Source organism: Plecotus auritus (genome assembly GCF_963455305.1).
Source record: "Plecotus auritus genome assembly, chromosome: 10".
In the NCBI taxonomy this organism is placed as follows: domain Eukaryota; kingdom Metazoa; phylum Chordata; class Mammalia; order Chiroptera; family Vespertilionidae; genus Plecotus; species Plecotus auritus.
Window position 1 is genome coordinate 30,634,869 of NC_137785.1, and position 26,914 is coordinate 30,661,782.

The window sequence follows — 26,914 nt, forward strand, 5'->3', positions numbered from 1 at the left end:
GTGGAGGAGCCCCTTTCACCGCCCACCCCCTTGCCCAACCCTCTCTTCTCACTCTGTGTACCTGGGCCGATCCATTCCCCAGAGCGCACAGGGGGTGGAGTGACTAGGAGAAACACAGTGAGTCAAGCAAGTTTCTCCCCGAAAGCTGGAAGTGTTCTTCATCCACGCCGTTTCCGCTCATTAAATTCCTAGAACTGGGCAGGGTGGGCTTGGAATAGGGACAAAGAACGGAACTGGGAAGGGGAGGAGCATGTACCCCTTCCAGCCTTGGTGCGCGCCGCGCCCCCTACCCTCCGGGTACCCAGCAGGGGACGCGCGGACCGGACGTGCCCGGACGGCCGCGATGGCGCCGAGGGCTCGCGTCCGGAGCTGGGTGCTGGGCTCCCACCCGGGCACTCCAGGTTGGGGCGCGGTCGTCTTTATGTGGCTCTTTCTTGGCACTTTGTGCGCAGGTACGGAGATCGGGGCCCCTGGTGCCGTGGAAGGGCGGGAGGGCATTATAGAAACGGGATGAATGAAGTTCTACACCTCCGAGGAGGCAGGAGAGCTGGGGGAGGGGAATCGGAAAGACCAGGACCTTCCGATCCCCAGGGTCTCCGAGATCCCCTGTGTACCTGTGTGAGGGGAATTACCCCGTTCGCGCTGGAAGCGGTCCCACGCCCTTGTCGGAGATAGCAGGAAGTGAAACTCTGGGACCGAAAACCCTGGAGCGGCAAGGAGAATGGAACTCTTTGTAAGGGCAGGGGTGAAGGGACCACCGGATCTGCGGGAAAGGCCGGGAAGGAGACTTGAGCGCACGCGGACATTTCTAAGTCCTAGGGCAATGGGGAGCGGGCCCTCGAGATGAAGAAACAGTGCCCAGGCTTCTGGTGGGTGTGGGATTGGGGAAACCCCACCCATGTCCCTCAGGCTCGAAGTATCTGTGCGTAAGGGTCCGATAGGATGGACTTCTAGAAGGACTTGGTTTGAAACCATCTTCTGCTGGCAGGTTTTCGCTGGATCGAATGTTTGTTTGGGTGGGGGCGTGGGGGAGATTTTATCTTCCTGCAAGCACTTTTGGCATGTTTATTTGAAATGGCTTTGGGTAGGGTGAGATGGGAGGCTGATGGAGACATTGTTGGGCTTTAGCTACTCCATGACGAAGCAGTTCAGTCAAACAACTCCAAAATTAACCCTCCAGCCCACAAAAGTTGGGGTAATTTGGAACAATGGTTTTGAGGTGGGGCCTCCAGCTCTTTAGCAGTTGCCTGTATGGGCCACAGAGAGGAGCCCTTTCTGCGAGAGAATGGGCAAGGGAAGAGGGGCCAGTGTGGTTCAGAGGACACACTCTGGGAAGAGAGGTGGACAGGATGTTCCAAGAAATCTGGCCATCTGACTTTGCACCTGTCACTTCAGCCCCATGGGTCTATAAAATGGGCATGGTTATCAGAGCTGCCTCACCAGTCCTGAGGATTAAGGAACAGTATATGCCAGGCTCTCTATAAAACCATACACTTGTGAGTGTCAAGTTGGTGACAAAGGTTGTTGCTTATTTCTGCCGAAGCAACTGTTCGTAGTGGTCCCTACTGACTCTCCTCTTGCCCGCAGCTCCTGCCAGTGCCATCCAAGTGACTGTGTCAGACCCCTACCACGTGGTGATCCTCTTCCAGCCCGTGACCCTGCCTTGCACCTACCAGTTGACCACAACCCCCACAGCACCCATCGTGATCTGGAAGTACAAGTCTTTCTGCCGGGACCGAATCGCTGATGCCTTTTCTCCAGCCAGTGTTGACAACCAGCTCAATGCCCAGCTGGCAGCTGGTAACCCAGGCTACAACCCCTATGTGGAGTGTCAGGACAGTGTGCGCACTGTCAGGGTTGTAGCCACTAAGCAGGGCAATGCTGTGACCCTGGGAGAATACTACCAGGGCCGGAGGATCACCATAACAGGAAGTATGTTGGGTGGGGCAAGGGAGAAGGCAGGGGATGGGGTTGGGGACGGCTTACGCAGGCTCCCTTGTGTGCAACCTGGAATCCCCACTTGGAAGCTCGTTAGCACCAGTGTCTGAAATGACTGACAAAGGGAGGACCCTTCCTTCTATCCATCCATCCATTCCTTTATTTTAACAGCAAAGATTTAATGAGCACCTAACAGACACCAGGTGTTGTTTGGTGCCTTGGAAATACAGCAGTAAAGAAAATTATTAAATTCTTTCCCTTGTGGAGCTCTCAATCCAGTGAGGGAGACAAGATAAATACAACACATACTATCAAGTGCTTGGAAATAAAGAAGAGTGGGTAATGGAGAGAGAGGCAGGGTTCTATAATACTAATATTGCTAGTAATAGTAAGTAAAATTCCTCTAAGTAACAACTTATAAAGGACCTCCTATGTGCCAGGCCGTAATTCCAGGTTTATGGGGATTAACTCATTTAGACCCCACAGTTGTGTGAGTAGATTCTGCTACTGTCATTTTACAGAGGCCCAGAGAGGCAAAGTGACTTGTACAGGGTCACACAGCTGGTAACAGAGCTGCGATTCTAAGTCAGCCTCTTTGGGTCTAGTCTCTTAAGCTGGTAACTCCTTTCCTTGACCAGGGTGGGGTGAGAGATTTTAATGGAGAAGGTCTATGACTTGCCAGCGCATTACATATTCTCCCACTGAGTCCTTACGTCCACATTTTCCACTGGAAAACTGAGGCACAGAGAGGTTACGTAGCTCATCTAAGCACACAGAGCAGGAGCTGGGATTTTAACCCAGGCAGCCCTGGGAGCCCTTTTCCATAACCTTAATTCTGCCTAATGATGGGAGTGCCTGTTGGGACTAAGTAAGGGCTGGTGGGGAAGTTCATTCATTTATCTATTCAGATAGTATTTATTGAGCATTTACTAAGTGCTAGGCACTGGGGCTGGGGTGGTGATCAGGACATCTGATATCCCTGCCTCAAGGAGGTGACGGGCTAGTGGGGTGAGGTAGATAGTAAACATCAGATAAAGAGTAAGAGAATATTAGAGAATACTAAGTGCTACAATAAAACAGACCTGGGTGTTGTGCTATATGGAGTGCACAACTTAAGAACTCTACAAATGTGATTTGAGGCGGGACTGGGACTGGGTCCTAAAGAATCTAGAAGGCAGCCCTAGCAGGTTTGGCTCAATGGGTAGAGCATCAGCCTGCGAACTAAAAGGTCCTAGGTTTGATTCCAGTCAAGGGCACATGCCCGGGTTGTGGGCTCAATCCCCAGTGGGGGGTGTGCAGGAGGCAGCTGACCAATGATTCTCTCTCATTGATGTTTCTATCTTTACCTCTTCCTCTCTGAAATCAATAAAAATATATATATATATAAAAAAAAGAATCTAGAAGGCAGAGAGGAAGGTGATGGGAAGCAGTGGGTGAGGGGTGAAGGCTCACCCATTTAATGGATTTATCCTTTTACTGTCTTAAAAGAAGATTAAAGTTTTAGTCTTGGGCATGGGGGCAGAGGAGTGAAGGGAGTGTCCCTTTGCAGACCCCAAGAGACCAGGGCCTGCGCACATGCCTTCCTTCACTCTGTAGACCATGGACAAAAGGCAAGGTTCCAGGGACTGAGCCTGTCAGTCCTGTTTCTAGGACAGACCAGACCTACTTGCCCTGAATTTCCATGGGCAGTTCAGCCCAAAGCATCCTGCTGTTCTTGAGGACAAAGGGCTTCTTGGGGGTTAACCTGTCCCATTCCTTTCCCCCTCCCGCCAGGACCAGATGGGACAGCCCAAGTACTGAGAGTGCCCTTGAGGGCTGGCTGGAATCATGCCTCTGCTGAGTCCAAATCTCCAGAGTGGCTCTCAGGCTCCAGCTGGGGCAGATTCTTCATGCTCTGGAGGCCTCACAGGCCCAGGTCTTTCAAGTGGCCTTGATCCAGCCCATGTTTGATGTAGGCTGTGAGCATCCATTGTATCTACGTCCTCTCAGGAAACCCAGTAGCCATAGGAGCTTCCTACATTTCAGCCTTGAACGTAGAGAAAAGTGGACTTTCCTGTGGTGTCCCAAGGGTCACCAGCATCAGGTTTTAAGTGAAAGTGGTTCTGGGCAAACTGTAATGTTAGTTAACCCTCAGAGTCTCAGCTCAGTGGGGCCCCACTGCCTTCCATTCTTCCCTACTGTGGGTGATGTGGGGTGCCTGGATAGGGGCTCTGTTTCTCCCTCAGGCTGCTTGGGGTCCATGTGTCACCCTCCCCACTCAGTAACATGACCAGAGAGTCCATGGGGCCCCTGAGATTTTAAGGGCCCTCTCTGCTGTGTGCTGATATGGAACCAGAGGGTCAGAGGTGTGGAGGAGGCTCAACTTCTGTTCCCAACTGGATACCAGTATCTTCTCCCTGTACTAAAACACTTGGGAGTAATGCCCAGCCCCGGGGGTCAGGACCAGACAATATAGACCGGGAACAGGGCGTGCCTGGCAGGAAGGAGGTGGGCCCAGGCCTTAGAATTGATCAAAAGAAGCTGTAAATCCATATTTTTCGTGGGTTTTAGAAACATCATGCGAGCCAAACAAAACACATCAAGGCCCGGGTCTGGGCCACAGGAGCCCAGATTTCATCTCCTGCCCATAAGCTTTTATTGTGGCATGGGGTTCCTGTCCACCTCGGCGGTGTTGGGCAGGGACCTGTCCTGGAGCTCTGGTTTGGAGAGGTGTAGTCAGAGTCTGGTTTAAAAGATAGGCTGGAAACATGATGGTGTTCTGGAGAGTCCAGAAAGTTTGGGAGAATGTAGTTAAGAGTTTTATGAAGATCCAGTGAAAGAATATGTGCAAAGGAACCCAGCACATAGCAGAAACTCAATAATTGGTGGCCAGATACATGACCATGGAGGGGTGCTGTGTCCCCACTCCTTCATGTCTGCTCCGAAGGTCACCCTACTTAAACTTGCACAACCCTCTCCTCCACACTGGTACTTTCTGTCTTCCCTGATGGTTTTTCTCTGTATTGCTTACCACCATCTGACATGCCATATATTAACTTTTTTTACTTGTCTCTCCCAGTTAAGGTCTGCTCTAAGGGCAGGGGTTTATATCTGTGGTCCATAGCAGTGGTTCTCAAACTGTTAGTTTTAGGGCCCCTGTACTTTTTTGTTGTTGTTAATCCTCATCTGAGGATATTTTTCCTTTGATTTTTAGAGAGAGTGGAAGGGGGCGGGGAGAGAGAGAAACATCGATGTGAGATAGACACATTGGTTGCCTCTTGGTTGTGCCCTGATTGGGGGTTGGGGGGCGGGGATTGAGCCTACAACCCAGGTATGTGCCCTTGACCGGAATTGAACCTGGGACCCTTCAGTCTGAGGGCTGACACCCTATCCACTGAGCCAAACCGGCTAGGGCCTCTACACTCTTAAATACTGAGATCCTCAAAGAATTTTGTTTTTATAGCTAGCAAACAGAGAAGTTTAAAAAAATATTTAAGCTGACAGTGATAAACTCTTCATAAGTTAATATGGATAACATACTTTAATGAAAATTGCATCGTTGCTTTATAATTTTGCTCATCTCCTTGAAGTCTGGCTGAGTAGAAATTGTGATAGCATGTGTCATATAGCCTCTGGAATCCTCCACAGTACATTCAGAGATGAAGTGAAAAAGGCAAATAACGTTTTAGTATTATTATGCAAGTAACTGACCTCTGGGATCCTCTGAAAAGATCTTGGGGAACCACAGGACCCATGGATCACACTTTGAGAACTGTTGCTGTCGAGTATACCACATGCCTCAGTTACTGCCTGGAACATAGGATGCTTTCAGTAATTATGTGAAATGTTGAGTGTATTGAGGGCATATTTGAATAAAACCAGGTGCCTAGACTGCTGGAACAGACTACAAAAGCTAAGGGAGGTCAACGCTAGGAGGGAAGGGGTTCATTTCCCGGTCCCCATGTGTCAGGCGCTCCGGACTCAGTAGTGACTGAGAGCAGGTTCTGCTTGTGTGGAGTTCACATTCTCCTGGGTAGGATCCGGAGTGCTCGGCCTCTAAGTGAGCTGATACAATGTAGCAGTGGGGTGGGGGAGCTGTGCCAGTAGAATGGAACCAGCCCTGCCAGGGTCTGAGAACAGAGTGCCAGGCTGAAGTACTAGCACAGGTGCAAGCAGAGGCAGGTGTGGGCCAGCATGCTGGGCCCAGTGAGGAGGCCAGAGTGTCCAGTGTAGTGAGTGAAGGAGATTGGTGGGGGCGAGGCTGGTGTGTCCGGGAGTGAGATCATACCAAGGGCCTGTGGGCCAGGATAAGGCTTTTGGAGTGGTGGAGGTAGACATCATTGAAAGGAGGGTCTCTGGATGTGAGCTCTTCTTTCCAAAGGAGGAAGGCTCCAGTTTTTTTTCATTTCTTTGGCAAGTGGCTGATGCCCTGGTGAGTGCCAGGTGCTGCAGACGGGCACACATAGTTACTGCCCTCGGCTGTCATGGAGAAGGGCAGCAGGTACATGGGGCAGTGTGGTAGGCAAGTCATCGGAGGCCCGAGTGCCAGAGCTTTTGGGAAGAAACTGGCTGGTGGCTGTGGTGTGTTCCTGTTGCCAGCTGGGTCCCACCCTGCCCCACACTGGTGCATACCTGAAGGGATTTAACTAATTAGGGCCTGAGGCATAGAGAGGAAACTGGAAATGCTGACCGATTTTCATTATTGGTGTAATTAACAGGCTCCTTGCCCGGAGCAGCTTCATACCTGAGCGTCCCCAAGCCCTGGGCCTGACCTGGATTGTGGGGGCTGACGGGTGGATGGATTAGGGAACTGGGACGGTCCAGGTCTTTCTCCCTCACACACACATACCCCATTTCTTCTCATGCCTGCACGTATTCTCATTCCTAGAATCTGGGCTACTTACCTCTGCTTCCTTACCCTGGGCCCACGCCCTGGGTCTACACCAGGCTCCCTGGTAGTTCATGTTGTGGGCAGTAACTTTTGCTGTGAGAAGTAGAGAAAATGGCTGTTAAGTCTGAATTGCTGGCTCTGGAGTCAAGGCCACTGATGAACTGGACAACTTTGGGCGGGTCAGGTCATGTCACCTATGAACCGGGAAAGGTAACACTGCCCACCTCACAGATTCCTTGGAATACTCCATGTCAGGTGTTTAATACAAAGCCTAGGAGGAATCACTGCCTGGTCTGAATTGTCCGCACACCGGCAGGCCCATTCCCTGATGTCTCCATGGTGGGAGGCCCTGGCCTCCCCCACAGTGGCTTCACACTCTCCTCCTGGTACAGATGCTGACCTGACCTTTGACCAGACGGCTTGGGGGGACAGTGGTGTGTATTACTGCTCTGTGGTCTCAGCCCAGGACCTCCAGGGGAACAACGAGGCCTATGCAGAGCTCATCGTCCTGGGTGAGTGGGCTGGGCCCTGAGGGCCTGGGAAGGGGAGGGGAGAGGGGCCTCTTCTCCCACTTCTGCATGTCTCCCTCTGTCCTCCAGCTCACTCTCTGGGCTCTGTCGCCTGCTTTGCTCTCCCCACATGGCACCATCAGTCACTTGGGCTTACCTGTGCCTTGCACCCTAGGCAGAGACTCCCTCCCCCTATAACATTTCCAGCCAAACTAAGAGCGGAAAGAATGGGGGACCAGATCTCTTCTTGTCCCATTTTTTAAAAATACAGAAATGGTTAGAATTGGTTGGCAGTTAGTGAGGAGGGTTGATGGTATGTGTAATTGAGAGGGAGCTGGACCCACCTGTCACATCTCCAGGGCCACATCTGACCCCAGAGGCCCTTGCCAAAGCACAGGAACCTTGCCCTCTGCCTGCTGGGATGGCATTTTGTGGATTATACAGCGAGTGCTTCCCTCAGGCCAGGCCCCTCCAGAAGCCCAGGTGCAGGGTGGGGTAGCCCCTCTTTGGCCATGAGGCCCCTCTACCGTGTGTGGAAGGGATGTTGCCATTAGCCAGATGCTCTATTCTCAGCCAACACATATAGTCTCGTGTGACGTGCTATATGTGAAATGCTGCTGGGCTACACACTGCCAGCATATGCATGATACAAGGAAATACATGTGTGAATGTGTACACATGATGAGGGAGCATGCTGCAGGGTGCTTAGACCATGTGACAGTTCACATGTGGGTGACAGAATGCATGCACCAGTGACCCAGAGAACCCCTGCTTGTCCTTGGTAGAATGTACAGTCTGCATTAGCAGTTCTCAAAATGCAGTCTCAGGACCTACTTACTCTTTGAAAAATTACTGAGGATCTCAAAAGAGTTTTTGTTTATGTTTCTGTGGGTTATATCTATAGTTGGTTAACATCGTAGAGATTGAAACTGGAAAATTTTTAAAACAAGATACACAAGGACATAGTCCATTACCATCAAAGTGATGATGTTGTGTCATCACATGTCACACAGCCTCCGGACAGCTCCACTGTACACCCATGACACAATGAGAGCGAAAAAGGCAAATAATGGCTTCGTGTTATGAAAATTAGTTTGGCTTTGGGGACAGGACCACACTTTGAGAACTGCAGGTTTGGATGGTGGAAAGCCCCTCAATGGGGCATGTGGCACGGAGTGTATGAGCTCTGGATAGAGGTTGGTTGGCGGAGAGCTGCGTGTATAGATGCCCCTGCGATATGCTTGTGGGCACACATCTCTGATGGCAACTGAGGGAAGGCACTAGCTGGGCCATAAGACTTGCAGATGGGACAGAATGCATGGACCGAGATGGGACCCCCATGGACTAAAGAACAAGGCCACACTAACTTTGAGGGCTGTAGGCACTTTTGCCTTCATGGGCCTCTTCCTCTGCATTTAAAATATATATATGTGTGTGTGTGTGTGTGTGTGTGTGTGTGTGTGTGTGTGTGTGTATAAAACCTTGCTATAAAAACCATTTGTTATTATATATTTGGTATTATGTATTCCGATTTAAAAATAAAAATATTTTCAAGGGCCCTAGGACACTGCCTATTATGCCTGATGGATCAGGACTGTCCTTATCACATGGGATGCAACCCTTTGGGGCAGTAGGACCCATGTATGTGGAAAAGACGAAGTGCTCAAATTCAGTTCACACCTTCAGAACCCATGGGAAATGTACTGGGACCCTTTTGGGCAACAGAATCCCCTGAGGCACGAGAGAGGGTAACTTATGTGATGGAAGCCCTCTGGAAAACAGCACCCATGTGGGTGGGGGTTTGGGTGAGGGCAGAAACCAAGTGCTATGACCCTCCTAGGCCACCAACCTATCTGATGCTTCCAGGCACACCTTCACCTGATAAGCCTGGACCTGGGCTTCTGGGGGAGGGGCAGCCTGTGCTGGCTCTTGCCAGCATAATATGTCTCTCTTTTGTCCCTCCAGGCAGGACCTCGGGGGTGGCTGAGCTCTTACCTGGTTTTCAGGCGGGGCCCATGGAAGGTATGGGGGTGGAGGCCCTTACACACCACTTATTGCTTCTAAGTATTCTCCCCACCCTAAATGCCGCTCGCTGTGGACCCCCACTAACCTTGCCTGACTCCAACTCATGGCATCTAGTGACCAGGCTCTGGGCTTTGGGGTGGACAGGGATGGCTGAGGGTGGGCCTGGGGTGTAGGCAGGAGGCTTCTGTGACTGGTGCCTATAGTGTTCTTCTGGGGTTTGGGATCTGGGCAGCTGGCTCTCTGTCCCTGAGGCTACAGCCTGTCTTCTCTGGCTAGGTCACCTCTTCTTTTCTGCCTTGCCCTGCTGAGTCCAGGGCGAGTTCCTTTGGGATTAGCCTGAGTTGTAGACGAGTTGGGCAGCCCTCTACTGCTGCGCCCAGCTTCTGGCATGGAGACTCTAGCAAGGGCTAAAGCTTCCCTGACAAGCTTTGCAGATAGCTTTGCCCACCCGTCTCTGCATTGCCCTGCTGTGTCCCTGTTCCCACCCAGGCCTCCTGGCTCAGGGCCTGCTCCCATCTCTCTGCAGACTGGCTGTTCGTGGTTGTTGTCTGCCTAGCTATCTTCCTTGTCTTCCTCCTCCTGGGCATCTGCTGGTGTCAGTGCTGCCCGCACACCTGCTGCTGTTACGTCAGGTGCCCCTGCTGTCCAGACAAGTGCTGCTGCCCAGAGGCTTGTGAGTGCCCCTCCAGTGACCACCCCCATTCAGCAACTTGCCTGGGTCCAAGGGGAGGTGGTGCTATTGGTCTGGAGGTTATGAGGTGAGCATTTTGGGAGAAAGTGGGTCAAGGAGGACCAGCAGATTTAGATTTTTATTTACATACTTTTAATGTATTTTGATTCTTCATTTGAGTTTTTCTTTTCGAAAGTATAATCTATATGCATGGTAAGAAAAACTCAAATAGTACAAAACAGTCACTAGAGAGTAAATCTCCCTTTAAAAACAAATCTTAAGTGAAAAAGGTAAGAAACCAAACGAGGTTTATATCATCACATAATTTAAGCAAATTAGAAACCTCATCCACACAACCATTTGGATTTTATACGGGTACTATTTTTAAAGACATGTCTAGCACATGAGTGGCACCTGGAGAGTTGGGAATGGAAGTGGGGAAGGAAGCAAACAAAATAGGAGGGGAAGGAAGGAAGAAAAGTGAGTCCCTCCTCCCGCTGCCCCATTGCCCCTGCAGGGACTGTCCAGGTAAACCAGCACCTCTACACTCAGTTGTTTTGAAGTTTTCATCAACTTTGACGTGGACATTTATGTGGGCCACTTTCAGTCATACATATGTGTATCTAGTCTCTTGCACTGAAAATAGGTCATGAAAGCATACTTCTCTACTAGTCCTTAGTAAGTTCAACACTCCCACCTTTTCCTTTATCATTGCAAAGTTCACTGTATCTTTGGTTGATGAACAGATGACCTTGACAGCTAGAAAAAAAAACTTTACACATGAGGAGCACCTAGAACATGAGACCAAAAGAGGGACGGACCCGCTCCTCTCATGGCACCTGCCCATTTCTAGGCCAGTAGTGAACAGGTGATGGAAAGAATGGCGCATGTACTCCAGATAGATGTGTGTTTGTGTACTTACATCTAAAGCTTATACACATTCCAGTATAATGCAGTCCAAGCTGCGTTAAAAGTTGAATCACAAGCAATTTTTTAAGGTGGAGGTTTGAGGCCTGGCTTGCCTCCTTACCTGCTTGGAAGCCCAGTAAATTCCCCTCATTTAGTCTCCTCTCTGTAAAATGGGACTGTGGCAGAGCCCTCTGTATAGGGTGAATGTGGGAAACTGGTGTGTCCAGCATTTAGTGCAGGATTCGGCCTTCCTAAAGTGTTCCACACCCACTAGCCATTGGACATTGCTGCTGTCAGCATCGGCAGTGACCGAGGGCCAGAGAGCAAATCAGAGCCCTGCCACTCACACCTCAGAGCAGTTTCTCCTACCTCAGGGGGTGTCGTGAGCATTAAGGGAAGACTGTGAGCGTCCCTAGCACAGGGCTGTGACTCACTCGATGCCTACTAATTCTATGGTCACTGGGCTCAGTGGTGGGCAAACTGGTTCCTCAAAATATCACTCCCTGGAAAAAATTTGCTGCTCTTTGGGGACTTATGCTATTACCTTTGTTGTCATTTTTAGTTGAGAGCTTCTGGCTTACCTGGTGGATGTTAGTCCATTTCACAGGTGGAAAGGGACTCCCAAGGGCTATAACCAAATTTGCAGTTATCCCACAAATTAGGTTAGGGCTGGGGCCAGGACTGCAAATTCTCTCCATTCTGAATCCCTGTTATCCCAAATGGAGGCCCCATTAATTCCCTACCAGAGGCTGCATTACTCCACAGCCATAGTGACAGCCACAGCCCTCCTGGGCCATCTGAAAGCAGCAAATCCCACAGCAAATTATAAAGCAGCCAATCACCGGAGCTACTGGGGGGCTTCCGGGGGGGACCACTGAGCCTTTTGCTTCCCAACTGAATCAGCAGTGAAGGGACCTTTCTGAGCCCATCTCCATGCCCTGTCCCTCCCCTCCCACCCCATTTTCTTGTTAAGAGGCCCAGGGAAGAAACAGCTTGCCTAGGCACAGTGACTGTGCTGCAAGAGCAGCCACCAGAACGCAGCCTGTTGCCGGGAGGAAGGCAGCAGGGAGCATTTGCCCTTGAGCTGTCAAGCCTAGAACCAGGAGGGGTGAAGGCAGAGTAAGTGGGTACAGCCCAGAAGTTGAAAACACTGCAGATAATCCCCATGACATCGAGGTCTGGAAGATTCCATGGGGAGGATCCAGCAGGCCTGAGAGGGGAGCAGGCATGGGATTCCCCTACCCCTGGCCCAGTGGTCGGCAAACTCATTAAGTCAGAAGAGCCAAATATCAACAGTACAACGATTGAAATTTCTTTTGAGAGCCAAATTTTTTAAACTTCTAACACCACTTCAAAATAGACTCTCCCAGGCCGTGGTATTTTGTGGAAGAGCCACACTCAAGGGGCCAAAGAGCCGCATGTGGCTCACGAGCTGCAGTTTGCCAACCACAGCCCTAGGTGATTTGTTTTCTAAAGCTGGGACTCAGCTGCCAACTGGAATGTTTTGGCCTGTGGGTCCAGCACATGGGTTTATCTAAAGGGGCATCTTCTCCCTTTGCTCTGAGAATGCAGGCCCCAGGTGGCCACATCTTCTGGTAAGGTGCCTAGAGAGTTGGGATTTTATGTAAAACCTCGACAAATGTTGGCAAACCAGCCCTGCTAAAGAAAACACGTCCTGCCAGATTGGAGCTGCAGGCTGCAGTGTACACCCCTGCCCTCAAAGCTCCGTGAGGAATCACACAGGAGGAGTGGACTCAATGATGATGGACCTAGAGAAACCAAGTCCCCTTGGAGGCTCCACAACTGGGGATGGGGAGAAGGCCGAGGCACATGTCCCTCTGGTCCTGTTATCATAGGGAAGGGCAGTATGGCTCCTGGCCACCATCTCATGCTTTGTGTGTCTTACCAGTGTATGCTGCTGGCAAAGCAGCCACCTCAGGTGTCCCGAGCATCTACGCCCCTAGCACCTATGCTTATCTTTCTCCTGCCAAGACCCCACCCCCGGCAGCCATGATTCCTATGGGCACTGTCTACAATGGATGCGCTGGAGACTTCGACAAGAATAGCTCAGGTGAGGTCTGGGGGAGCAGGGGCAACTAGGGCAGGGATTGGCTGGGCATTTGGGCACTGAGTGTGGGACTGGGGGCAGGGGAAGGGGGCTGGAATGCAGGACTTTGCTCTAGGGGAGCAGCCACTGACAGCCAGTCTCCCCCAGTAGGTGGCTGTAGCTCCCAGGTACCCCTGCTTCGTGATGCAGACAGCAGTGTGACCTCTGGTAAGAACCAAGTGTTACTAAGCTGAACATGCCTGTAAGGGAGGGGGACTGGGTCAGCACCCAAACTGATCACCTCCATCTCCTGTCTCTAGAAATCCGTAGTGGCTACAGAATTCAGGCCAGTCAGCAAGATGACTCTATGCGAGTCCTGTACTACATGGAGAAAGAACTGGCCAACTTTGACCCTTCTCGACCTGGCCCCCCCAGCAGCCGTGTAGAGAGGGGTGAGGAACCTTGGAGTTTGAGGGGTTGCAGAGGTGGGGGGTGGGACATGTCTCCCTGATTACCTGTCCTAAGGATGCTTGCTTGCAAATCTTGGACATAGTACCTCCTTCCCTACCATGGCCAGTGAGAATTGTATGGGACACTGCATATCATCCCTTAACAGATGAGAGAAGTCTAGGGCCCTGTAGAGAGTATGAGCCAGTGGTAACACTGCTGGACCCTAGAGTTCCTGGCATCAAATCTTGACCTCCCAGCAGTCAGTGACACGTCCCTTCCCTACAGCCATGAGTGAAGTCACCTCCCTTCATGAAGACGACTGGAGATCGCGGCCTTCCCGCGGCCCTGCCCTCCCCCCAATCCTGGATGACGAATGGGGTCGCCACTCCCCTCGGAGTCCAAGGAGATGGGAGCAAGAGCCTCTCACAGAACGGCCCAAGAGTGGCTGGGGGGCCGGGCGTCCCCGGGCTCGCTCTGTGGATGCTCTGGATGACCTCACGCGGCCAGGCTCTGCTGAATCAGGGAGGAGGTCTCCCCCAAATAGTGGGAAGAGAGGCAGAGCTTATGCACACCCCCGAAGCCGCAGCCGTGATGACCTCTACGACCAAGAGGACCCAAGGGGCTTTCCACACTCCCAGGAACCCCACTTCGATGACTTCAGGTCTCGAGACCGCCCTGGTGCTGACCCTAGGAACCGCTCCCACCGCGCTCAGGATGCTCGGAACGAGAGGTCCAGGGACCCCCAATATGATGGTCGGCTTCTGGAAGAGGCCTTGAGGAGGAAGGGGCCAGTGGAGAGGAAACCTTACAGGGAGGAAGAAGATGCCTACTACCCTCCAGCGCCTCCCCCCTACTCCGAGACCGACTCCCAGGCCTCACGGGAGCGGAGGCTCAAGAAGGTGAGTGAACAACCTTCCCTGGCCTGCAGACCCCTTCCTGGACCCTCTCCAGTAATAGGCTCACACCCTTTTCTTTTTCTCCTTTGCAGAACTTGGCCCTGAGTCGGGAAAGTTTAGTCGTCTGATCTCATGTTTTGTATGTAGTTTTGTACTTTTTTTTTTAATTTGAGGAACTGTTGATATTCTTCTAAGTCTAATAAAATATATGATCACAAGGCCTAATGTGGAGGGAAGCGCTTGTTTTGTTGCGTGAGGTGGGGCCCTGGGAGAGCTGCCCTGTGTGTAGGCACAGGGTCCCATGCCCCTTCTCTCCTGGTACTTGTGCCCGGCGCCAGGGGCAGGACCCGCTCTGCCGCCTCCCGCTCCCCTAGGCAGGGAGTACGTACCCCGCTGGCTCCGCCCGGCCCTGCGTGCGCGCCCCAGCCCCGTCCAGACGCGCATGCGCCTCGGGCCTCCGCCTTCGCGCACTTTAGCCAACACGGGAGCGCGCATGCGCGCTCCACTCCCGTTCCACTCCATTCACACGCGCACCCCCCCCCCCCCCCGCGACGACTTTACGGTCTCCAAACCCCGCGGCCCGCCTCATCGCCCGGCGTTCCATCCGGGCCCGCGTTCCATCCGCGGCCCGCTAGCGACTGCCTGGCAACCCGGGGGCGGTGGCGACCCTGCGCCCTGCCGAGACCCGGCCGGCGCGCGCCCGCGGCCATCGGAGACAAACAGCGTGCGCGTTCCCCGGGGGCTGCCCTCCCCGCGCGTCGGCCCGGGATCGCGCTGCCGCCGCCGCGCGCGCGCAGCTCAAGTAAAGGAGGAAAAAAAAGGAGGAAAAAATAGAAAGCGGCGGCCGCTACCGCAGCGATCCGCCGCGGGATTGGGCCAGGCCGGGCGGCTGACGCTCGAGCCGGCGATCCAGAGGAGGCGGCGGCCGTCCAGGTCGGGCCGGATTAAAAAAAAAAAAGTTGCGGCGGCGGCGGCGGCTCCGGGAAGGAGGCCCGAGGGCCGCGTGCAGCGGGCGGGGGGCGGCCGCTGCGTCCCGGAGCCCAGAGCCGCCGCAAGCCGGCAGGAGGGCGGGCGGAGGCGGCGGCGGCGGCGGCGGCTGCAGGAAAAGCGCGGCGGCGGCATCTCCTCCTCACATGACCCCACTGTTTGTCCCCGTGATCAGCGCGAGCGGCTCCCGTGTCTCCTCCGTCCCCTCCTGCCGCGCGGCGTGAGCGCCGGGCTCGGGGGCCCCCCCGGCCGCCCGCCCCCTCCCCTCCCTCCCTCCCCACCCCTCCCCTCCCCCGGGCCCCGCGCCCCCCCCCGCCCCCACCCCCCCATGGACATGCTGGACCCGGGTCTGGATCCCGCTGCCTCGGCTACTGCTGCTGCCGCCGCCAGGTAAGGGTGCCGGCCGGCCGTGCCCCCGCGCGCCCCGCTCCGGCCCTTCGGCCTGGCGGGCGGGCCGCCATGATCCCGAGCGACCGCCGGGCCCAGCTCAAAATGGAGGCCGCGAGGGAGGGGGATCGTGCTAGTGTCCCAGCCCCGGGTCCTAGCGGTGCCCCAGCCCCCGAAAGGGCCGGGCGGGACGGGGGCCCAGCACCTGAGCAGAGGGGCGGGGGCGCGGGCGGCCCTGACCCCCTTTACCCGCCCTCCCCGCAGCCACGACAAAGGACCCGAGGCCGAGGAGGGCGTCGAGCTGCAGGAGGGTGAGTGCTCGCGCGGCGCCGGGCTGCGGCCTGCGCCCGGGGCGGGCACTGGGGGTGCCCAGGCCCTCGCGACCGCTGACCGTCGCCCCTACCCTCCTTTGACCGTAGGCGGGGACGGCCCTGGGGCGGAGGAGCAGACGGCGGTGGCTATCGCCAGCGTCCAGCAGGCGGCGTTCAGCGACCACAACATCCAGTACCAGTTCCGCACAGAGAATAATGGAGGACAGGTGAGAGGGGCCGGAGCCGTGGGCCCGCGGAGGGTCGGGCTGGAAGGGTTGGGAGGGGCTCGGACCTGGTCCCTGCCTGGGCCCTAGCGCTGGTCTCGCTGCTCTACTGCCCCCTGCAGGTGACATACCGCGTAGTCCAGGTGACTGATGGTCAGCTGGATGGCCAGGGCGACACAGCAGGCGCTGTCAGCGTCGTGTCTACGGCTGCCTTTGCTGGGGGGCAGCAGGCTGTGACCCAGGTGGGTGTGGATGGGGCGGCCCAGCGCCCTGGCCCTGCTGCTGCCTCTGTGCCCCCAGGTCCTGCAGCACCCTTCCCACTGGTAGGTCCTCAGCAATGCCTGGGGGGATGGAGAGGGGACACTGACCTTTTTGGGGGAGTCCCAATGGGTGGAGCATGTGCTGCCTTCAGGCTGTCAGGCTGTGTGGGTTAAATTCCTGTTCTGCACAGTGAAATCTTGGACAAGATCTTTGGAACATCGTTTTTTCTTTCTTTAGACTTGGGATCACGGTAATAGAAAAGTCTCTTTCTCAGAGGTAAAAATCAGTTGGTTCACCAAATGATGGCTGAGTGTCTGCAAGTTCCAGGGCCATCTGAGATATAGGCAGAGTAGTACATACGGAGGGGTCCCACCCTCCATAGAGGATGCAGCATCCACCAAACAGGGCAGCAAGGGGATGGTTTGGGGAACAAGATGGCTAAGGGTGGCCTCTGTGTCCTCCTACTCCCCAGGCTGTAATCCAAAATCCCTTCAGCAATGGCGGCAGCCCAGCAGCTGAGGCTGTCAGTGGGGAGGCACGATTTGCCTATTTCCCAGCGTCCAGTGTGGGAGATACCACGGCTGTGTCGGTACAGACCACAGACCAGAGCTTGCAGGCTGGAGGTAAAGGGAGGAAGGGGCCGAGGTGGAAGGCAGGGGAGGCAACAGGCCTAGCAGGGAGGGATTCCCCAGCCATTTCTGACTCTGCCCCCAGTTTTAGCACTAACCTGGCTTTCCCTACAGGCCAGTTCTATGTCATGATGACGCCCCAGGACGTGCTTCAGACAGGAACGCAAAGGACGATTGCACCTCGGACCCATCCCTACTCCCCGTATGTGCAGGAGACCTGGGCCCAGGAGCAGGGGACACTGGGAGGGCCTGGTGTGGGGCCGAAGGAAGGAAAGGTTTTCTGGAGTAGAAGTCAGGCAGTTGAGCACCCCATAGGCACTTGGTATATTTTTTGGTCTGTTTTTGTTTCTTTAGTATAAAGAAAGTATCATTTCCTCTTTCTTTCTACATATGAATATGTCTTGCAAAGGTTATTTTTAAGTCTGAATTTGTAATAAATGCTTGGACAAATGGGGCCTGAGATAACACGTGCCCATTTTATCCCTCTTCTAGGAAAATTGATGGAACTAGAACACCCCGGGATGAGAGACGGAGAGCTCAGCACAATGAAGGTAAAGTCAATGTGGAGCCCCTGCGCCAGCCGCAGGCCTCGGCCTCACAGGCACTGCCAGGTGGGCCTTGTGTTTGGTCACAGATCACTGGGCATGCTCCACATAGAGAGAGGTGTTGTTGAATGCTGGAAAAGTAGAAGCAGGTGGAGGAGGTTCATTGTCTGGAACTGATAGGTAGGATGAATGGACTAGAATGTGTTTTGTCATTCTGGCTAGTTTTGAATTAAGGGCCAGCATCAGAAATGGCAGGTTTCGCCCGGCTGCGGTGGCTCAGTGGTTGAGTGTGGACCTATGAACCAGGAGGTCACTGGGAATCGTCCCAGTCAGGACACATGCCTGGGTTGCTGGCTTGATCCCCAGTAGTGGGCATGTAGGAGGTGGCCAATCAATGATTCTCTCTGATCATTGATGTTTCTCTCTCGCCCTCTCCCTTCCTCTCTGAAATCAGTAAGAATATATTAAATAAATAAAAGTAAATAAATAAATAAATAAATAAATAAATAAATAAATAAAATGGCAGGTTTCACATTCACATACGGATTTCCTGTTCCCCTGGACCTTCGTTTCCATTGGCAACTGTTGTGTTTGAGTCCGTCATTTCCCTGCCTGCCTGGCTTCCAGAAGTAACTCTGGTCTCATAGGGGGCAAATCTGAGGATGAAACTGCGGGAAACTGTGCCTCTGGCTAGCCAAGGCTGGAGCATCCTGCCCTTATAAACACCAGATCCAACTTGCATTCCCAATCGTCCTTTGTGTTCCTGTACTTTGCGTTCCCAAGTTGGCCCTTTTTGCTGTCCCCTACTTTCCCACCCAACCCCTGCCTTCAGTCAGTAGCCACTATGATTGATGTAGCAGTATTCAAGTCCAGGGGAATTTTTACACTCAAACAACTGTCCTTTAGCAAAGATTTCCTGGAGATAGATTCTGGGCCAGGTATGGGGCATGTTGTAGAGTGTCAGAGAAGCTTAGGAGTTCAGGCTAGTGTCTGACTGAGCACTGACCACCAGGGAGGTAGTCTTTGGGAGGGCCTGCCAGACAGGGGGAGCACAGGAAGAGGGGTGGCAGGGAGGAGTCAAATTGCTTTGGAGGGTACTGGCTTGGTTGTTGTACAGGTTCCATGTGGAGTGCTTGGGAGGGGAGCCAGGAGAGTCAAGGAAGGCCCTGAAAGTTGGGGTGAGACCCCACAGTCCTAAAGGTCTTCGATTGGGGATGGGCTATGCAGCTGTGATCTGAGCATCTCACTAAATTGAGGCATTCATTCCACATGTACATACAATGTGCCAGCCCGTTCTAGGTTTTCAGATAGTGGGTAATCGAACAGATGAGGTCTTGGCTCTTGCAGTGTTTATTCTGGTAGAAAAAACAGAAATTGCACAAAGCTACAATATGACGTCAGATAGCAGGAAGGAAGATAAAGCTAGGTAATGGTGGCAGTGTAGGCCTCTGAGGTGACATTTGAGCAGAGGCCTGAACAAACCATAAGGAATGGGCCAGTCAAGTACTGGGGGAGGGTCCCAGGCATAGGGATGAGCAAGTGCAAACACCCAGGCCTGAGTCAGAACAGACTTGGCATGTATAAAGAAGAGCAGAATTCAGGAAAGGAAAGAGGAAGTTGGCAGAGTTGCAGGAAGATTGGTCAGGCCAGATCCTTGTAAGAGGCCCTCCCAGTGTCCCTGCTCTTGGATATTTATTGTAGTTTGAGGGGCAACTAACAGAGTCGTTTATGTATGGAGGCCGGATAGTAAGGGATACCAGGGATACTAGAGGCTAGAAAAATAGGTGACTGCAGATGTCTGGCCTGAGACAGGCTGAAGAATCAGGATTTCATGAATCAGAGTTTCATGATGGGGTCAGGTTGGTTTGAAAAGGGAAGGAGTGAGTGAGTCTGAGCTTGGTTTTCGGGTGTGGCAAGTTTGAGGGGCCTCCTGTAGGCTACCCAGCAGTTCTGTATCTACTGCTTACATCATATGAACTCAGACTGGTTCTTAATCTCTGCACCTGTTTAGTCTTCTCGGTAAGATGTTAACCCATCTCCTGCAGAGGCTCAGAGTGAGGATGCACAAGCCGAGACGTGTGAGTGCCCCGGCAGTGTGGTGTGCCCCCCAGTATCTGTAGCAAACCACTCTTGGGATACCATCTAGCCACCCTCTACCTCACTCTCTCATTCTTTGCCTGTCACAGGGTTAATCCACCTGCAAAAAGTCTGGACTCTTTCTCTTACAAAAAAGTCTTTTTCATAACCTTGCTTTTACCCTCCAGCTGTAATCTGCCCTCTCCTAACCTGCAGAGTATTTGGGCCACCTTTTACCCATCCTGTACCCTTGGCAGTCTGATTCTTTTCTCTACCAAAATGGCTCCATTTAAGGCCATCCTTGACAGCCTCATTGCCAAACCCATTGGCTTCCTTCCCTGTCTGTGCTGTACACATCTGACCCTGCCTATTCCCCGCCTTTTGGTAATGATCCTTTCTGCTCTTCCTGCTCTGATTCTCCTACACTCTGTGCCTCTTTTTCACAGCCTGCTCCTTAGAACAGGGCTTTCCGGGAAGCTTGTTAACAATCAAGGTCTCCAGGGCTGTCCTCACAGTTTCTGAATGGGTAGGACAGAGGGAGACCCAGGAGTCTGTATTTTGACAAGTTCCCCAAGTGATTCTTCACATTGCGCAAGGCTGGGAAACTGCTTCGGCTCGTGGTGTTTCTTAAGGTCTGATCCTGTCTCAGGTCAGTCTCAGGAGAGTGAAATGTTAGGATCGGGAATTGTCAATATCCCAAAGCCCCACCCCCAGTTGTTAGGTGTTCAGTATTTCTCTGAGGGGTTTCTGCTGGCTTTCTCCTATGTGACTCCAAAAAGGTGAAACCTGCCCCCTCCTCTATGTCCCTCCGGGGCTTCCTTGAACTCCAGACTCATTTTGAGCTGCTTGCTCAAAGTACCATTTCTGGATGTCCTTGAGACACCTCCGACTCAGTGTGTCCAAACAGAACCTGCCGTCTCCTCCCTAAAGGCTCCCATGCAACATTTCTCTTCCCACGGCAGCAAAGGGCACCCCTGTCACAAGTATCCAGGCCCGAACTGAAAGCCAGGCCACCTTCAACTCTGCCCTCTTTGCTCATCCCCCAAACCTGAGATTCTGTGCTGAAGTGGACTTAGATCAGCTTCCCTTTCTCCTTTTTACATCTTTCCCACCAGTTCTTGGTACTGTGGGACCCGTCTCCAGCCTCCTCATGAACTGGAGCATGTGTCCTGCCTGAAGGGCGGCCTTTGCAGCAACCATTGCTGCCATGTCAGAGTTTGGGTCCACTGTTGCAAGATCCTCTTCAGTAGCCAGAAATCCAGATCTTTATGTGAAATCTGATTTTTTAAGATGGACCTGCTTTTTTTATTTCATTAGTTTTCACACTTAATGCTACTAATTCATTCCTTCTACTTAGGGTTTAATTTGCTAGGTTTTTTTTTTTTCTTCTACTTTTTAAAGATCATTTTAAACTTTTTTCCTAATACAAACCTTCCTAGTTACAAATTTCATTCTAACACTTGCTTTAGCTACATCCCATTTGGATATGTTGTGTTTTCATTATCTTTCAGTTAAAAATATTTTCCGGTTTTCCTTGTGATTTCTTCTTTGGTTTATTTAGAAGTGTGTTGCTTAATTTCCTGATGTGTGTGGGTTTTCTAGATTTTTTTGCTATTGACTTTTAATTTAGTTTTATTATACTCTGTGACTTTAGTTCTTTGAAATGTATTAAGATTAGTTATGTGGCCTCGAAGATGGTCTATCTTGGTGACAGTTTCTGTGTGAATTTGCTGCTATTGCGGAGTGTTCCCTCAGTGTCATCTAGGTCAAGCTGGTTGACAGTGTTCAGGTTTCCTATCCTGATTTTTTTGTCTACTTGTTCTATTGATTACTGAGAGGGGAGTGTTGATGTCTCCAAGTATATTTGTGAGTTTGTTCACTTCTCCCTTTTGTCCTGGCAGATTTTACTTCTAAATTGTGTTTTAAGTGTTGTGTGGGTGTAACTGAAGCACTTCTGTGGAATACATGTGGCCTTGGTCTTATGTAGTCTTCCTCCATTTCAGATGTACCAAAATGGTCTTCCCAGTCCACATCACCATCTGCTTAATGAAAGGCCCCAGACTCAAGGGCCTCGACTCCTAGAGTAAGAGATAAGGTCCAGACTCCTTAGCAGGCATTCAGGGTCTTCACAACCTGTTTTTACAACCTTTTACTGTCACCCTGTTCCATGCGCCCAAGTATTTCCATGTCACCATTTCTGGGGTCTTGACACCTGTCTGCCTGATGCCTCTCCCCTCAGAAACCAGCCCAGATAGTTCCTCTCTAAGACTTTGAGGCTACACCCTACCCCACTCTCATGCAGAAACCATTGCTCTACCTTGGAGTTCCCCAAGCACTTGGTACAGTCTCCAGTCATAACACATATCCTTGAGTGTTTGTACCACTATCACCTGTTCACATGCACTTCACAGCGGTCCTCGCAGGACAGAGACTGAGTTTATTGTGGATTCTAGCCTCTCAGAGTGCCACTGCAGCAGTACTTTTTTAATTTTAATCCTCCCCTGAGGACATGCTTAGAGAGAGAAGGAGAGAGAGAGAAACATCAATTCAGCTGCCTCCCTCACACACCCTGACCGGGGATCAAACTGCAACCCAGTTATGTGCCCTGACTGGGAATCAAACCAGCAACCTTTGGTGCACAAGATGATGCTCAGCTAACTGAGCCCCTCCTGCTGGTTGGCAATATGTTTTTAAGAAGTAAATGCAAACTAGAGATGTGCCACACCCCCTGTCTCTGCACCCTGGTGGCTTGAAATGAGGAGTACATGGGAGTTACTGCTACAGCCGAGTGCCCAGGCTGGTGAGTGTGGGACTGCATGAGGGCAGGGAAAGAAACCAAGCAGCCACTGCTCTGCGTTCCTCAGCTGGAACCTCGGGAGCAGCGGGCACGCAGCTGTGGGATGTGGGCGCCCGGGCTGCACTCTTGGCTCTGCTGCAGATTTTGGCCACTGAGTTCCGGAGACTGAGACAGACAAGGCTGTCCTCGAAGGGAAGGTTCTTCTCACACCACAGCCACGGGGCCCAGGGCCTGGAGTCAGACGAAGCTCTGTACTGGGCACATTCTTGTTATGATGTTAGGGAGGTTTCTGAGGAAAGAGGCGAGCGAGGGAGGAGGAGGGGCCAGGAAGGAGGAGAGTCCTCCACAGAGGAAGGTGTTGTCACCCAGGCCAAAGTGGAAGAGTGCTAAGAGGTAGGAAGGACTGGTCAGCAATGAGTGGATAAAACCAAGTGCCAGGAGAAGATTTGTCAATTAGTGGCCAAGTGTGTTCTTTGAGGGAACACCTCAGAGGAGGTACTGGCCAACCCCTCCTTTCTCACCCTCCCTCAGCCCCCTCCACAATCTCCCATCAACACTGCCCAATCCTGAGCAAATATCTTCTCACCCTCCTTTCCAAATCCTATTTATTAGCCCAGTTTCCTCTCTACAAACACTGCCCGCATTTGTCCACGGGAACTGAGAGTTGCGGGATAGCTGGGCTTCTTTGTCCCCACAATCCTAGTACTTGGAAGGTAAAGAAGGGCTGAGACAGGTTTGCTTCCATGGGCCCCAAACCGGGAGTGTCGGGCTCCAATGAGGCAGACCCCAGGCCGCTGTCGTAAGTCAGGATGTGCAGGCCAGGTGCGAAGCCAGAGAGGAGACATGCCCTGCCCAAAGGGGGCAGCTACTGCCCAGCTCAGCTGGCAGTGTGAGAGTGTGGCATTTTATAAAACAAAACCACATTCTGGGCATTTTTCAAGTGAAACCTTCCATTAGTTTGCCATCCCTGGTCTTCAAGATGGGGTTCATGTTGTTCCTGGGTTACCCAATGCCCTGATAGGCCAGGCCCCTGAGAGCCACAAGTGCCAGTCTGGAGATGTGGGACATGCTGTCGGGGCCCTGGAGAAGGGTTTTAAACAGATGAGATACGGCCAGACTGTGACTTACAGATGAAGAAAAAGACTCATGAGACGCAGCACTCTGGGAAACCTGAGGACTGGACAATCAAATACAGGGCTGTGGGGACCAGCGGGGTCTCTTGGTTCCCATGTAAAGGGACTCTGGCCCATTCAAGAGTGCATGCCCACTGTAGCCATAACTCCTTTTTCCAAAGATGTTAATTATTATATGCAATTTCCTCATTTTAAAATGTTGACTCAAATTTTAAAAGTAGTCAAACAAAATGAACCCACTGTCCCCCACGGTTAGCTCTGCTTTAAAGGTATATGTGGTACTCGAGAGCGAGACTTTCTTTGTTTCTCTTGAGAAGCACTGTGAAGCAGGCGGGGAAGCTGGCCGCCTTCCTTCAGATCTTGACTCTAGATTTGCTAGCAGTGTGACCCTGCCCAGGGCCCGTGCCCTCCCTCAGCAGCCTGGGGTCTGCCAGCACCTGCCTCGGGAGGCAAATCGCCTAGGCGCACAGAAAGTGCTGTAAACCTAGCTGTTGATACTGCTATTGTGCCTACAGTGGAGCGGAGGCGGAGGGACAAGATCAACAACTGGATTGTCCAACTTTCAAAAATCATTCCAGATTGTAACACAGACAACAGCAAGACAGGAGCGGTGAGTGCCCCTGGCGCCACCCAGAAAGTCTGCCTGGACCACTGGGGTGAGCCAGTAGGCAGAGGCCAGTGGGCAGTGCTCACTCTAATGCTCTTGCCCGCCCCCCAGAGTAAAGGAGGGATCCTGTCAAAGGCCTGTGACTACATCCGGGAGCTGCGCCAGACCAACCAGCGCATGCAGGAGACCTTCAAGGAGGCCGAACGGCTGCAGATGGACAATGAGCTCCTGAGGCAACAGGTGAGTGCCAGGCTGGGAGTTGGGTGGAGGACCAGGACCCCACGGTGCAGGGAACTATCCCTGGCCCCTTGTGTCCTCTCATGTCTGCCAGATTGAGGAGCTGAAGAATGAGAATGCCGTGCTTCGCGCCCAGCTGCAGCAGCACAACCTGGAGATGGTGGGCGAGAGCAACCGGCAGTGACGCCCTTCCCGTCGCGCGGCAGGCCCTCCTCTGGGCCTCTGCTGCCCCCTTTCCCAGCCCTTAGCACAGAGAGGGACAGATGCCCCTCCCCCAGCTGCGTTTTTTTATAGTAGATTTTTAACAAAAAAAATGGGGAGAAGTAATGCATTTCTTTGGATAAACACCCACTGCTCTCCTGGATGTGGAAATGATCTCCCTCCCCCATCTGTCTGCCCCTTCTGGCCCCCACTAAGCCCCAGCACTTCTAGTGGTCTCGCTTGGAGGCAGAAGGGAGGAGGACAGAGGCCCTGCCATATCCTGCTGCCTCTTTTGGCCTCTAGAGGTACTGACATGGTGCTTACGGGCAGGAGGGGAGCCTTTGGGGGGCCATCCCTGGGACCTGGACCTAAGAAGGGAGGCCATGTCCCACCCCACCTCTTGTTTCTGGATTCCTGCTCCCCTTTGGGTGTGTGTGTGTGTGTGTGTGTGTGTGTGTGTGTGTGTGTGTGTGTTTCATTTTCTTTATGGAAAAATGGACAAAAAATAGAGAGAGAGAGGTATTTAACTGCAATAAACTGGCCCCATGTGGCCCCGCCTTGTCTCTTTGCGTATTTGTCTTTCTCAGGTATGGGCAGGGGTCATGGGGTCTGTGCAGAGCTCTATCAGGGCAGGGCCTCAGCAGCTGTTGGTGGCTCTGTGCCAGTTCCTGGCATTCTGTACTGCACGATACCCATGGCTGGCTGGAGGAATTAAGGAGTGAATATCCTCTTTGAGGCCCCAGGTGTGTATATGTGTGCAGGGGCCGGGGAGAGGTTGGGTCAAGGACCTATGTCTTTGGAGGAGAGGCTGGGGTCTCCTGTGTCATCAGTTCCTAAAAATGACTGTCTCCTGGCTCTGCCCTTCTGGGCTGAAGCCCTTCCCTCTGCATCAGCCAATGGTGGGGCCTGGCCTTGAGCCCCCCACCCCCAAGGAAGGCAGAAGGCCAGGAAGCCAGGCTTGGCCCGTCAGCCTGTCGCCTTGCACTGTGGCTCTGGCGCCTGTGCTGTGACCCCTGCCCCTGGCTGATGATGAAACCTGCCCCAGCAGAGATGTAGTGACACCAGGCAGTGTTGGGGGATGCTTCTGGGTCTCCCTGTGGTCGAATGTGCAGCCCCCATGCAACTCCATCCACTCCCAGGATATAGGCCTGCCAGTCGCCACCATGCTGAGTTCACCATACGTGCACCCCAAATGTCCCCAACTGGTTTCTTCCCGCTGAGAGCCCTGTCTCCTTTTCCTGGCCATTACTCGGTTTGAGACCCTCTTTGAGTGAGGGTGTGTGCAGCAGGAAGAGCCTAACGTGGTGTGAATGGGGAGGCAGATGGCAAGGAGCAGCCTTGATTTCCCAGGGGCCCCCATTCTTATTGTTTTGAATGAGCTCGGCTATAGTTCAGGGCAGGGGAGAAGTTTTCATTCCTTGGCAGCAGCATCTCCAGGCTCCAGTAAGGTTGACACTGGATGATCTATGAATGAGTCAGATCCCAAATGGCCGAAGTCCCATCTCTGGAATTAAGTTTGTGGGTCCTCTGGGCTGTGTGTACCCACTACCTCTGGTTCAGGTAGTGGCCAGGACAGTCAGGAGCCTTGGTTCTTCCTGCCCAGTGGTGTTCTAAGGCAGTGGTCGCCAACCGGACCACTGGTGGTATGTGAGGTCCGAAAGGTTGGCGACCGCTGTTCTAAGGGACCAGCTCTCGCCCCCAAACCCTGGTTTGTAGTGTTGGCTGATGTGGTGTACATACCCCATTGCTGGTGTCCAGATACCAAGGTGATGCCACTGAATGTGGAGGTGGGATGAGATGTGCACAGTGGCTCTGTTGAGCCAGTATGAGCCAGGTCTAGCCCAGCCCACTGATCTCCTGTGTTTGGGGGAGCAGGAAAGCCTGGTGATCAGAGCACAGGCCTCAGAGTCAGGCTGCCTACTCTGGAGTGCCAGCTCTGCCTCTGATCTTGGCAGAGCCCCATCTTGGCTTTCAGTTCCTCTCCTGTCAAGTGAGGAAAGCAAGCCGGGTAGGCATGGTGGGCTCCTAAGAGGGAGCAGTGCTTGGGAAGCCAGATCCTTGGAAATGGGCTGAGTAGGCAGCTAGGGCCCTGAATACAGTGCAGAGCCCAGGATGGGGCAGCAGGCACTGCTTTGAGGACAGGCGGACCTGGCTAGGTTAACACAAAAGTGAGTCGTACACCTGCTGGGGCATGAGGTGCAGCCA

At 52.9% G+C, this 26,914-nt stretch overlaps 2 protein-coding genes across 15 annotated transcripts; both read left to right on the forward strand.

Annotated features, from left to right (window-relative positions):
- The first annotated feature begins 41 nt into the window (after positions 1–41).
- Positions 42–14,539, forward strand: LSR (lipolysis stimulated lipoprotein receptor). Of its 13 annotated transcripts, none has more exons than XM_080645124.1 (10): positions 81–452; positions 1,588–1,932; positions 7,201–7,320; positions 9,283–9,339; positions 9,869–10,015; positions 12,831–12,992; positions 13,137–13,196; positions 13,289–13,420; positions 13,704–14,317; positions 14,407–14,539. In XM_080645124.1, exons 1-10 carry the CDS (start codon positions 251–253, stop codon positions 14,440–14,442), a joined length of 1,875 nt encoding a protein of 624 aa, XP_080501250.1. In that variant the 5' UTR covers positions 81–250; the 3' UTR covers positions 14,443–14,539. The 13 variants fall into 13 exon arrangements, with proteins under 13 accessions (XP_080501254.1, XP_080501251.1, XP_080501250.1 ...); XM_080645129.1 differs by having other exon boundaries at positions 13,140–13,196; XM_080645131.1 differs by lacking the exon at positions 13,289–13,420.
- USF2 (upstream transcription factor 2, c-fos interacting) lies at positions 14,486–25,270 on the forward strand. Of its 2 annotated transcripts, none has more exons than XM_080645122.1 (10): positions 14,486–15,691; positions 15,953–15,999; positions 16,108–16,226; positions 16,346–16,546; positions 16,957–17,107; positions 17,228–17,315; positions 17,606–17,664; positions 24,180–24,274; positions 24,383–24,511; positions 24,603–25,270. In XM_080645122.1, exons 1-10 carry the CDS (start codon positions 14,616–14,618, stop codon positions 24,690–24,692), a joined length of 2,055 nt encoding a protein of 684 aa, XP_080501248.1. In that variant the 5' UTR covers positions 14,486–14,615; the 3' UTR covers positions 24,693–25,270. The 2 variants fall into 2 exon arrangements, with proteins under 2 accessions (XP_080501248.1, XP_080501249.1); XM_080645123.1 differs by having other exon boundaries at positions 16,346–16,465.
- The last annotated feature ends 1,644 nt before the right edge of the window (positions 25,271–26,914 follow it).

Excerpts from the sequence above, each read along its gene's own strand:
- LSR (XM_080645124.1), top strand. The coding sequence starts at position 251 with ATGTACCCCTTCCAGCCTTGGTGCGCGCCGCGCCCCCTACCCTCCGGG. Across the intron at positions 1,933-7,200 it reads GAGGATCACCATAACAGGAA|ATGCTGACCTGACCTTTGAC; the intron begins GTATGTTGGGTG and ends CTCCTGGTACAG. Across the intron at positions 7,321-9,282 it reads TGCAGAGCTCATCGTCCTGG|GCAGGACCTCGGGGGTGGCT; the intron begins GTGAGTGGGCTG and ends TTGTCCCTCCAG.
- USF2 (XM_080645122.1), top strand. The coding sequence starts at position 14,616 with ATGCCCCTTCTCTCCTGGTACTTGTGCCCGGCGCCAGGGGCAGGACCC. Across the intron at positions 17,316-17,605 it reads CGGACCCATCCCTACTCCCC|GAAAATTGATGGAACTAGAA; the intron begins GTATGTGCAGGA and ends TCCCTCTTCTAG. Across the intron at positions 24,512-24,602 it reads ATGAGCTCCTGAGGCAACAG|ATTGAGGAGCTGAAGAATGA; the intron begins GTGAGTGCCAGG and ends CATGTCTGCCAG.